General features: G+C 37.1%; 1 protein-coding gene across 2 annotated transcripts in view; it reads left to right on the plus strand.

Annotated features, from left to right (window-relative positions):
- LOC134847531 (probable phospholipid-transporting ATPase IM) overlaps positions 1-13,428 on the plus strand; it is a 53,533-nt gene that overhangs the window by 32,284 nt on the left and 7,821 nt on the right. For both annotated transcript variants that reach the window (XM_063864587.1, XM_063864588.1), the window contains exons 19-24: positions 1,654-1,784; positions 5,054-5,233; positions 5,548-5,694; positions 6,001-6,140; positions 6,639-6,774; positions 7,261-7,380. In XM_063864587.1, the coding sequence (XP_063720657.1) occupies positions 1,654-1,784; positions 5,054-5,233; positions 5,548-5,694; positions 6,001-6,140; positions 6,639-6,774; positions 7,261-7,380 (854 nt within the window). The remainder of the gene's footprint in view (positions 1-1,653; positions 1,785-5,053; positions 5,234-5,547; positions 5,695-6,000; positions 6,141-6,638; positions 6,775-7,260; positions 7,381-13,428) is intronic.

Consider the following 13,428-nt stretch of genomic DNA (forward strand, 5'->3'; position numbering starts at 1 on the left):
ATTCCGGCCGATTTTCCAATGTTGGGGGAGGTGGGTGATATCGTTCCGTTGGATTCAAAAGATTTTTGATGTCGATATTCTCTTTCGCGATTATTGCTAGCTGGAATAGATCGCTCCACTCTTCCCAAGGAATTGGTGGTCCACTGTGTGGTTTTGCCAAAATGAAGGTATACCTCTCACGTTTGATTCGACCCTGCTGGCTGCGCCATGATAAAATGTTCCTTTGTTACGGTTAATTCTACTTAGTTACAAATAAGATATGTTTAAAAAGTGAATTAATCTCTAAGTTAAAACATTAAAAAAGTGAACGGTCATTCTCTCCGTCGGAGAGAATGAAGATAACAAGGTCAATCAAGATTAACCAGTTAAGATACTTTAAAGTAATTAGTGAAATAAAACAAATGGTAAGAATCACAACAGGTAAGAATCACAACAAAATTAAAAAAAAACTTTCTGCAAAAAATCCAGAATGTTTTGTGATTTGTTTTTATTTTTAAAAAGTTCTGTTCATTTTTTGGAGAAAGGTGATGTTGGATATAAAAAACTAAGTTTTATTATCGAATTTGTCTAATTTCTATGCTTTGGTTCAGACCTTTCCTCTGACACAATTAAGATCGGACAACATTTTCAAAACAGCAGCGTTTTTAATGATTGATGTCGGAATCTTCTGTCCTGCTAGAACAGCAACAGGTTATCCTTTTTTGGTTTTCTTTGAGCTTTTTTCTACGCAAAATCAGGTATCACAAATATTTCTTATGATTCGAACGATATAGCATATTGAAGCTTTTTAAGTTGTGATTCGAACGGCATAAATAAATTTCAAAACTTTTTTTATCAGTGCTCAGAAAAACTGGTTTCAAAACTTTGCTTGTAACGTAATTTAGAACAAATAGAGCAAGCAATATGCCATTTTGATATTTAGGCTTTATTTTACTGTTATTTAGGCTATTAAAACTTCCATTATCCAAAGTAAATATAGTTAATTTAAAAAAAAAGAAAAATTTTTTTTCTCAAAATGTTGGATTTGCTATTAATTTTTGAAAGGCATTTTTAGTAATTGAAAGTCCATACTAATATTCTAAGAGTATTTTAAATTTTTCCTCCTAGACCGCGCACAAAAAAAAACAGCCTACTTAGGAAAAAGAAAAAAGAACTTTATAGAGTTTTTTGAATAACTGTGGTCGCAGCATTCTGAGCTAATTACACAGCAACTGCCTTCTTTTTGTTTAGAAAGATAGAGATTCGAGGATAACATTTGCGGCATTTAAAGGGAGGACAAGATAGCCTCGTTAACGCTCTTTTCGTCTTCGTTTTCTACTCGGATTGAACTCCATGCAACGAAAATGGTAGTCATGCAATTCCATATAATTTGACTACAAAAAGCTATAATAGATACAACTCTTATGAATGGTACTGCATGACAAGTTTTCTGCAATAACAAAACTATTGAATTGTATGACCATAATTAGGGTTTGTATGACTTAACTTTAGTTATACAATTCCCATACTAATGGTCATAAAATTCAATAAGTTTTTCATAGAAGAATGCGACTGAGCCATGATTTTTGAAAACCAGCATTTTCTTCCAAGAACAGTGAGACATTCTTAACTTATTGTGAATGTAAGTAGTGTTTGTGTTGCTGTTCTGTTCAGGCTACTCGTGCAAGATGTTGCAGAATGAGGATGAGATGGAGGTGTGTGTGATAGACAGTGATGACCCCTCTGTCATCACAGAAGAACTGCTCAGAATAGAACAACTCCTACTCGACAGGGACAGACAAGAGGTATACAACACACGCATTTTTTATAGCAGTCAATTTCGGGATAGACAGCAAATTAAAAACAATGTGGTTCCTGCGAATCGCAGAGGAGCTATCAGTAGGCTTTAACAGGCCTGTCGAAAGATAGTTCATTTGTATTATCTACCCACATTTCCGACTGTGTTATTGTGTTGAGCAAAGCTCTCTTTTGCAACTCAAAGCCGTTTTTTTGCGTCTGGAATTTAAAAAATATTTAAATGGAAAAGTAATTAAGCTAGGCGGGTAGAAAAATAACTGGCCTGAACTTTTGTTGTATTTTTGTATCGCGTTAATATTTGCAAACTAAGTTATAGCTATCTTTTTCAGGTGGGGCTTCAAGAATAGAGATTGATTATTATTATGAACCCGCATTCAGTTTTAAGCGTTTATAATCGATTATATTATGATTCAAGTACCAGTCTTACTTAAATTGAGAAAAAATTGATTTTAATCAATTTATAATCGATTATAATCTCTTTTAAAAAAATCAAATTATTTTCAATGAAAAACAATTTAATTGAATTAAATCGATTATAAGTCCATCCATTTTCGAAACAATTATAATCGAAAATTTATTATTTCTAAGTCATTTGTTTAGTAGAAAAAATCCATTATTATTGATTATAAACCCTTTTGTTTGTCCATTTTGTCTTCAAATTGTTTTGTCTGCATCTGAATTGATTATATATTTTTTATTTTTTTGCAGATATTGGTTTATGTGAAAAATGGGAAAGTTGTTTTAACGGTTTTTAGATCGATTCAAATTTCTAGCCTTCTTTTCACTCTTCGACTACAGTTGTTTCATGATGCACATTTTATGTTTTTTTTACCACCAAATTATCAGCACATTGCTTTAGTTTCTTGATTTGCTCGTAAAAGTTATTTTTCGCCTACTACAGTAACCTTTCAACTAATATAAAGGGATCTCTATGAAACTTTTTTCGTGGTAAAGCTTTGAATTCAGATGAACCAAAGTTGACAAGACATCTAGTTTTTAAAGGTTTTTGACAGAAAACGGGATTATTATCTATAATAATAGATTATATAAAAAATATAAGAGATTACAAGAGATTATAAAAAATTATAAGAGATTTTCCTAAATACTACAATCAATTATAATTGATTATATTTTACCATGATTTCATTATTATAATGGATTATAAACCGTTTAAGCATCTAAATTTGGTGCTCATAATTAATTATAATTTTAAAAAAGTAAAAATGTAAATGTAATATAATCGATTTTTTTCTCTTTTTACCGAGTGCAACAAAGGCTCCAATTTATGGTTTGCTTACAATTTCCCGCGCCAATTGTTTTCTTTGCAACCTAACCATGGTTTGATTTTCTTACAGTTATCTTTTGGCAGTCGAATTAAGTTTTTAACACAAAATTTGTATGCCCCATTGATGATTTTAACTTGCTGAAATCAAATTTAAAAGATATTTTACCTCCGATTCTTTTTTGCAAAGTTTTGGGCGTTTGAAAATTGCCCATTTGGCCATACTCTGGACTAATTTACGCGCTTTTTGAAGATTTAATCCGTAATTCTTAAACTGTAACGCAAATGTTTTAAGCGTAGTGAGCTAACCCGCTCAACAAAACCGTTTCAATTTGAGTCGAGGCTAGCTATTTGGACGTTTTATTTTGGTAAGATTTAACTGTTTACACTTGATTTTTGATATCATCAAAAAATTTAAGGTTTTTTAAATGTTTTCCCCAGTTATCTATTCGATACGGATTAAAGGGGCAGTCGGAACATTCAGGGTTTTGCATTGATATACGAGCAGTCTTTTTCAAGCTTGAAGTTTATTTAGTAACTAATAGATCACGCTATTTTGTTTTTTGATAAAAATATATCATTTGTGAAAGAAATTTTTTTTTCTTAATGGTATTATTAGGGAAGAGCCCCTTTTTTTAAATTCAGAAATGATAATTTTTTTATCAAAAATCAAAATAGCGTGACCTTATCACTACTAACTTATTTTCAAGCCTAAAAAAGTGGCCAAGAGGACAAGATTGCTCGCATCAGGGCAAAGATTTCAATGTTCCGAGTGCCTTTTACGGTCTATGGAGCAGTAATAACCTGAAAAAATTAATTGTAATAGATGAAACAATTTTTTTTGAAGTTTGAGTTTTTTTTGAAAAATTTATCTCCCCACACGTTTTATATAATACAAAATAATAGATTTTGCTCCTAGTAACAAATCAATTATGGCAAATAAGCTTCCTTCAACCACTTGAAAACGATTCCTAAGAAGGGTTAAATCTCCACTTGCGATTTGATAGCGCAAAATATATCGCGTGTTAATTGTCCCAAGTTGGCCAAAATGGCAATCTTTAAACCTCCATAGTTAAAAAAAATTTATCACAGGTGGAATATGTTTTTAAATTAAAGCTCAGTACAACAATACATTTCGAAGCATATTTCAAAATTCCGTCAAAATTGGCTAGTTAAAGAATCGAAATTTGTCTGAAGAAAAAAAAAGCACAAATATTTCGTTATTTTCGTTATGAAAGTCGGAACAACAATTGACTCGGGAAACTATAAATCAACCATATTTTGGAGTCTTCGTTTTATATATGCTTAATCTCCAGTCTTGAAGCGCCATGCTATCACATTAATTCTGCTCTCCCTTTTTTTTCTAATAGCAAAAACGTTTGTCAGTTAAAGTTAACGATGTGTCATTCAAAAGTAAAGAAAGCCTACGAAGAAAAAAGAATTTCTCCATTTATTTCTCCATTTATTAAATCATTACATTCATCAATTGAAAAATGTATTTAAAAAAAAATTCATAAATGAAAAAATCAACATGAATATGGAGAGGATAGACGAAATTCACAAGATGTGTCCACTTAGAGTCTACCCATAATGCTCTGAGACAAAAAACAAACATAACTTAGCATTAAAAAAACTATTTATAATAAATCATTCTACTTTTTTCTATCAATTTGTGTTCTAGTTATAGATGAAACTTGTGAATTGATTTACTTTCCTCCAACCCTTGATCACAAATCACACTCTAAGAAAGACTAAGTTTCTTATGGAACTTGACCACTCGAGGAAGTATCCAATCATTCTAACGAATTGATATAATCACTCTCCAACCCGTCTATACTCGACAATCTTTCCCCAAGGATGAAAATCCATGTTTCGTTGAACTACAAGTTACCAAAAAATCCCGGCCATCATCTTAACTTTGTCTTTTAATTTAAAATGACATGCTTTGAATTCAGTTTTGATGGCGTTTTTCAGACCATGTTACATGACAACACAGACAGAGGACATAAGGACCCCAATGCAGTGTCCAGAATACAGAGGGGGGCCAGTGAGGATGGAGGAGGGGAAGGGGGAGGGGGAGTGAGCAGTCAGGACTTGGGGGGAGGGAGTAACAAGAATAGGGCTTACGCTGTCATCATAACAGGAGCAGCACTGGTTAATACGTTTAATACATCCAGAGATTTCATTTTAATGGAACTATTGTATTTGATTTGAAATTATACGAAATTTAGAAAAGTTTTTTTTTTAAGAAATTGAAATCCAAAATAAATGCAATTGAATCACTCTTGACATTAAAGAAGGGCTAGTTTAGTTTTTACTTGTATATCCAAAGAACAACATCAAACAAAATAGCAATAAAATAGATGAATACATAGATATAAATCATAAAAGGGGTCTTTTCAGCATAAAAATTATTCCATCATATTACAAAGGTCTCACACTTTAGATGGTGATTGAACACATTTTAGATGGTGATTGAGCAATTGTCTGAGAAGAAGGGCAAGAAACACGCCACTGACAACTGGGAACACAAGGCCACTCTCAAGGAAGTCTTCTTGGATGTCGGATGCAAGTGCCACACTGTCATATGCAGTCGAGTCACCCCTGGACAAAAGGCAGGACAATTTCCACTTACAACTCCCTAATTAATCTTTCTTCACGTTGTTGAAAATTTTTTTTCCAAAAAACAGCAAAAATCTGCGATAATTCCATTGTAATAACAAAGTTTATCAAAGCCAAACTGTTCATGCTCAAAAAAATGACATAAAAATGCCCAAGCTTCAGAAAAAACATCGAAGATTTTGAAAAATTTATTTTCGAAATGTTCATTACTCTCATAGGTCATAATGTCGTTTGAAACTTTTGAAAAGGGTAGTTAAATTAACTTTACGAGGAATTTGAACTGGAAAATATTGGAACAGGCTCTGATTGTGGAGTGGGTGAAAGAGAGGGAGAATGCCATCACCCTGTCCATAGGGGATGGGGCCAACGATGTGTCCATGATCAAGAAGGCACACATAGGAGTGGGCGTGGAGGGCAACGAGGGAATGCAGGCGGTGCTCAACAGGAAACATTCATTTAACTAGAGATGACCCTATTGAGAACTGACACACAATCTTATATCGACGATGGGGAAATAGACAAGAAGAAAGATTTTTTTTGGCAAAACTATTTAAAATTTCAATTAAAAGTCCATTTTTTCTTAAAAAATTATCTGCATTAAGACTGAAAGTGTTGACACTTTGCAGAGGTACCCAACTGAGAACTGAGAACGGTTTAACGGAGAAGTTTTTTTGATCGAAACTGGGAAAATTTTTATTTAAAAACTGAAATATTCAAAATTTGAAATTATTCTGTACTTTGGAAGAAAGGAAAGATCGGATGATCAAAATGGTTAGAGATGAGTTACCCTAGCCTTTCTTTGAAGGCTAAACCAAAAGCCATTACCTCAACCCCCCCCCCCCCCAATCCCAGCGGTGTTTAAAGTCTATGTAAAAATAACGTAACCTCACTTTTAATTGGGACTCCTCCAAGTTAAATGGATGTTGATGCTTTGCTGCAACAGTGACTACAGCATAGCCCAGTTCCACTATCTGAAGAGACTGCTGCTGCTGCATGGCCACTGGTCCTACCACAGGATGTCCTTCTTCCTCCGATACTTCTTCTACAAGAACTTCGCCTTCTCACTCCTTCAGGCATCTCACCTCTTTCCCACTATCACCCCCCATCCCCCCACTATTCATGTTGGGAGAAGTAGACTTTAAAATTTACATTTTAAATTTTAACTGACAAAAACGTCAAAAAACGTAAGACTACAACTTCCAAATTAGACATGAAAAAGAAACCAGATGACATCTAAAATGGTGAAAAAAAAAATCATGTTACCAAAGTTTTGAACACTTCTTAACGTTTTGTAATCAAAAAAATTGACCATTTCAAATACAAACGGAATATTTTCGAACAGACCTGATAGCCTTTCATAGATCTCTTGCGAATCCTCAGAAACCCCAATTATTAATAAAAAATGAAAATTTTGATATCTTCCAAGATTCTTTGGCAAGAACTTGCCAAGACAGCCAGGATTTTCTTTAAGATTTTCCAAAATTTTTCAAAGATATCAAAGATTGATAAACTTGGGCTGAGAATGAAAGTGGAAAAGAGAGAGTGTGTGATTTGTTCAGTTCTGGTTTGCCATGTATTGTGGCTTCTCTGCCCAGAGTGTCTATGATGGAGTATTTATCACCTTGTACAATATGCTCTACACTGCTCTGCCTGTAATTGCCATAGGACTATTCGACAAGGTTAGTATCAATTCTGTAACTTTTTTAGACCAAACCTGTAGTTAGTTTTCTAATGACAATTTCAAAACTTCTCAAATCGGATTTTAACTCATGGGCTCAAAAAAATACAACATATGTAGTCAATATTGCTTTCAATGAACTGAGATAGGGACCAGTTTTGAGTTTATGTAAGTGCTATCAATTCTTCTAGATAGACACCAGTTTGAGTTTATGTAAGTGCTATCAATTCTTCTTTCTGTCTGGGGACCTGCTGTCTTGACCTTGCGATCTCTAATTTCCGATGGGATCTGAAATAAAAGAGTGCAGTAAGAATTCGATTTGACGCCTAACAGTTTGTCTACAATAAAACTTATTAACAACCTTTTGAATTTCCAAACTTACGACTTTAACATGGCGCAGCCAGCAGAGAAAAAAGGAGCGGGAAAAATCCATTGAATATAGTAGCATTTTGGGAAACACGAACGCCCGAACCTCCAGTATATTGGGAGGAGTGGATAATTAAATTTCACAGGGGGATGATAGCAAAATACGACATTGATCCCGATGATTTCTATTTTGCGAGTACTTTAAATGCGGCGGCTATCACGGCGTTGCCTGAAGAAGTCAATGAAAAAAACCGTCTCGATTCGGAAAAGAAGTTAAAGTCTAACTTATATCTTTGTATCGGAGATGAGGCGCAACGTATATTCAAATCACGGAAACCGACGGTTAACATAAAAATGGAACGGTACCCACGGGTCCTGGATGAGATGCAAAATGTTTTCCAACGTGAGAGGAATGTAAGTCATGAGCGGGGACTCTTCTACGGACATAAACAACGTGAGAACGAAACTTTCGAAAAATTTCATGCGGAGCTAAGCGCTCTAGCAGGAAGATGTGATTTTGCAAATGCGGCCGAAAACATTCGTGAGATTTTCATTATGAATATGCGGGAATCGGATTGCCAACGAGAATTATCACGATCAACTAAGTTACCGGAGGAAGTTTACCGGATCGCCTTATCATATGAACGTGGTGAGCCCGCATACAAATCATATACGGGAAAACCAGCTTCATCAGCTCCGGCAATTTCAATAAAACAGGAACCAGTAAATAATATAAGAAAGGGACAAGGATTTTTTCGAGGTCGAGGACGTGCGGGACGTGGAGGATACACCCAAGGATCAAGTAGTAGTGGGGGAAGCGGGAATAACCGTAGGTGTTACAATTGCGACGCGCCAAATTTTACCCTGGATCACATCGCGAGCTGTCCTGCAAAAGGAGCAACATGTAACTCGTGCCGAAAACTGGGACATTTTGAACGAACATGTCGAGGAATTAGAAGGGGTACTAACCAATGGCGAGGACGAGGACGAGTTGGATTGGTCAGGGAGGAAAATGAGCATCATCAAAGTACGCAGAACTAAATGAATTGAATGAAGATCCAGTATCGTGGGTGAATCAGCAGGGGTGCGGGGAAAATGAATCCATGACGTCGGGATCGGACGACTACATGGTAATGTCGATAAAAAGGAAGAAGAATGAGACTGAATTGAAAATCCCTGGGGCCCGCGTTCAAGTGGAGGTGTCAGGGAAGAAGATGTGGTTGTGGATAGATAGTGGATCTCCAGTGACTATCTTCAGCATAAACGACCTAAAAACAACGTTAGGAAAAGCAAATATTCAACTACAACCGTCAAAAGAGGAATTTCTAGATTACAACAACAACCGAATAAACATACTAGGGAAGGTAACAGTGATGATGTCATTAAATGGCTGGGCAGCACCAGCACAGGTGTCAGTAATATCCGGAAATCATCAACCAATCCTAGGGCGCGACCTGATGGGCACCCTAGGTATCGAGCTAGTCCAACGGAAGAAACTGATGGGAATCACAGGGGAAGGGATCAGTCAAGAGGAGGAGGAATACGACGAATTGCAAACATATATCTGTAAGTTGTACCCAAATTTATTTACTAGGATAGGGAAGATCCGGAATGCGAAAGTAAGAGCTGATTTTTTTTGAAAATTTGAAGCCTACACAACAAAAAGGGCGGAGGGTGCCAATCAGTCTACAAGAAAAGATGGATAAAGAAATTCATCGGCTGATAAATGAAGGACATATCGTAAAATTACAAGAGTGCTCAGATAAGTATTTCGTCTCTCCTATCCTCATTACAGTAAAAAAGGACGAAGCATAAAATTAGCACTAGAATCCAGAGAGTTGAATAAACAGGTACACAAAAATAAGTACCAAATGCCAAATATTGACGAATTAATTGACGGAGTAAGTCAGATTATCGCGGAGAAAAAATCGGGGAATGTATACTTTACAACATTGGATTTCACATATGCGTACGGACAAGTCGCATTAGAACAAAAAATGAGCGAGCATTGCAATTTCTCGTTAGTCGGCGGAAAATCCACGGGGACTTATCGTTTTAAAAACGGATTTTACGGACTTACGTCAATGCCGGCGGAATTCCAGAAGATAATTGATAATTTACTTAAGGAGTTCCCCCAGGCTAACGCGTTTATTGATGATATCTTAATTGCTTCAAAAGGAACTAAAATCGAACACATTGCGTTGTTGGAAAAGATATTGAAAAAGCTGGACGTCTCCAATGTCGCGTTAAAATTGCGAAAATGCGAATTTGCGAAAACGGAGTGCGAATGGCTTGGATTTCGAATTGGGGAAAGTGGTATAACGCGCTTAGTAAGAAAAACACAAGCAATAGAAGACTTGAAAACCCCTAAATCTCGAAAGCAGTTGAAATCTTTGATGGGTTCACTACACAGCTTACACAAATTTTTACCCAAGCTCGCCGAATTAAGCGCACCGTTAAGGCCATTACTGAGTCAAAATATCGATTTTGTCTGGACACCCGTTTGCGAAAATGCATTCCAACAATTAAAATCGCTGGTGGAAAATAATGTCGAATTACGACATTTCGACATTCAACGTGAAACTAGAATTGTTTGTGACGCTAGTCATGATGGCCTAGGGGCCGTTTTAGAACAGTATGGCGCATCCGGGTGGCACCCGATTTCGTTTATATCCCGTTATCTTAATCAGGCTGAAAAAAAATACTCCACAAACGAATTAGAATTACTCGCGGTAGTGTGGGCCACGGAACATTTTCGGAATTACATATACGGTCGGTTTTTCACAGTGATATCTGATCATAAAGCGCTACTTACCTTGTTGAATTCGTCACCGAAAGGAAATAAAACACTTTTCAGTCGATTAACTCGATGGTATGATCGACTGGTGCCATACGACTTTAAAGTTGAACATAGACAAGGGTCAAAATTGGGGATGGCTGACTATTTGTCTCGGTTTCCGTCCGCAGAGGCACCCGAGACAAGTCATTACGATGAAAATTTTACAGTAGCAAAGATAAGAATGATAAACGCGGCGTTGAGGCCCAAGGATAAAATGAAGCCTAGGGTTCAAGAAGTGAATAACATTAAGCGAAAACCAACGGTAGGGGGCGAACAGTCATGTTTCGACACAACGAAATCAGTTTCATCCAATGAGAATGAAAGAAAAGACGATTATGCAAATATTCACCGTGAGCACAAACGCTCAATAGTGGGCGTGTTTACATGCAACCGACGGTTAACCAATCAGCGTCGAGATATTTGCATACCGGTGGAAATATGCAAATACCGAAGAACGAGATTCAAACTTTGTTCTCATTGCTTAAATTACAGTTGCAAACATAAAAAATTGATTCAATACCCTCGAAACCCTTCCATTTCAACTAACTAGAATTGCAAGCCTTCTGCGTCGAAAATTTACAGTTGCAAACCATCCGTCTTACAAGATTACAGTGAAGAGCCACTTACTTTGAAAATTTACAGTGGTAAAGATTATAGTGAAAAGCCAATTACTTTGAAAAAATACAAGAGCAAATCCGAGAGAAATAACTTGAGTAACCCAAAATATAAAAAAATGAGTAATTCGCCCAGCGAAAAATGATCCTCCAACTTCGGCAAAAGTCAACACATCAAATAATTTGGGAAATGTTAATCTAAATGTTGTACTGAACCGCCTAAATCAACCTCCTAGCGTTAGTTCGGATTCGGATATTGAAATGACACCACCCGAAAAACTTGATATCGACAAAACTAATTCTAAAAAACTAAATACATTTATATCTTTTCCACATCAGTTCCCCGGTTTATCGTACCCACTTGTACAAAATGAAACATGGATCTAATCTATAGTGCCATCGGATAGTAAAATAGTGAAGAAAATTGAACACCCGGAAGTTTTGAATTTAAAATTGATTGAAGCAAATAATGAAAAAGACCCAATTATGAAGACCACCCGAGACAACATCAGAGACAGGAACCCACGAGCAAAGGAGATTATTACAAGATTAGGACAATATTACGCCCAGCATTACAACGATTTCGCAGTGCGTGAGAATTGCCCGTGGATGGACGGCCGGTTAGCAATACCGAAGGACCTATCATCAGCAATTCTGAATCGCCTACATTATAACCATCATGGGCGGGATAAGATGTTCGCGGCCGCAAAGGACGTGTGGATTCCCCTTATGCACCGAAATATCGCGGCCACAGTCAAATACTGCAAAAGTTGTTTAGAAGCAGGTAAAAACCTTAAGCCGGACATTCCGAAAAGTGACATGGGGGAAACGTATGTTCCTAAGGAACCAAATGATTTGGTCCAATTAGATTTCTTTTCTGGGTTCCAGTAAACTATGTAAAGGGTCGGAAAAAGTATGTACTTGTAGCAGTAGATACTTTCTCGCATTGGCCGTCGGCGTATGTTTGTTCAAGCAACAAATCAAAAAATGTATTGAAGTTCCTAAGGAAGTACAAAAATACTCATGGACACCCAAGGAAATTGCACATGGACCAAGCCACGGGTTTTTTCTCAAACGAAATTCAAAATTTCTGTAACTACGAAGGTATCGAACTTATTAAATCTCCGGTTAGGGATCATCGCGCAACAGGAATGGTTGAACGTACTATTGGGTCGATAAAAAATTACGTGTTGACTTATCTCCAGGAAAATAAAAACTACAAGTTTGGAGCGATGATATCTCGTGCGCTTAGTGCATTACGTTTCGTGCCACATTCTAAAACTAAACTAACGCCATTCGAAGCATACCATGGTCGAGAAACAAATACGGCACTGCGAAATTTAACAAAAAAGCCGTCATTGAAAAAATTAAATTGGAACAATGTTGTTAATCAAAAGTTATCTTGTTTAGACAAGGCGGGAAACCTCCCAGAAGTTGAACTTACCCTAGATTGGGAGAAGAGAAGTGACTTAGTGTACGCCCCTCAAAATAGGAAAGCTCCAATCATTTTGGATGATGACGTGGTAACGGATCCCAAGGCTCCGGAAGTTGTTGACCCCAAGGAACGAAGCCCACCCAAGACCCCAACATGGCTGAAAAAGCATAAAACAAGTTCAACGACGGTGTATCAGAGGACCGGGAAGACGGATCCAAAGGACCCAAGGAGGTATAAACGTTTGCCATTAAAAATTGAAAAATTTACTAAGCATACGGTGCAAATGGAAAAAGGGTCGTTACTAAGGCGGAGTGGTGTGTCTTTTAGATCGGCGGCTGAAGAAAGCCTAATTGGAATTAGAAGCGAAGAGTGCACCCCTGGAGCGAGTAGAAACATAACTAGTACACCGGCCCCAAGCGAATCAAACAAGTACAAGCGAAAAGCCGAGAAGGACCGAACCGCAATGGAAAATGCAAGAAAATCGACAAAACAGCGAATAGTGGAATACTCGGCGGACGAGAGCGAGGACGACGACAACCACGATAGTGAGTGGGAAATCGGACGAAGGGAACCAACCATAGGTGCGGCGAACGAAGGACAGGATGTACCGTCGGTTAGGGAGAATTCACCACGATCCGTCGGTGGAAAACGAAGTAAAAATCAGTACGAAACGGCGACGCGGAAAGCAACGCGGCAGAGACGCGGAGTTGACAAGATGGGGGGGGGGGGCTATGATCCACCGCATAGCACATAAATGAGGGAAACGACAAGAAAAAAAAAGGAGAAAAGTAAACC

Source organism: Symsagittifera roscoffensis, chromosome 6 (genome assembly GCF_963678635.1).
Source record: "Symsagittifera roscoffensis chromosome 6, txSymRosc1.1, whole genome shotgun sequence".
NCBI classification, from domain to species: domain Eukaryota; kingdom Metazoa; phylum Xenacoelomorpha; order Acoela; family Convolutidae; genus Symsagittifera; species Symsagittifera roscoffensis.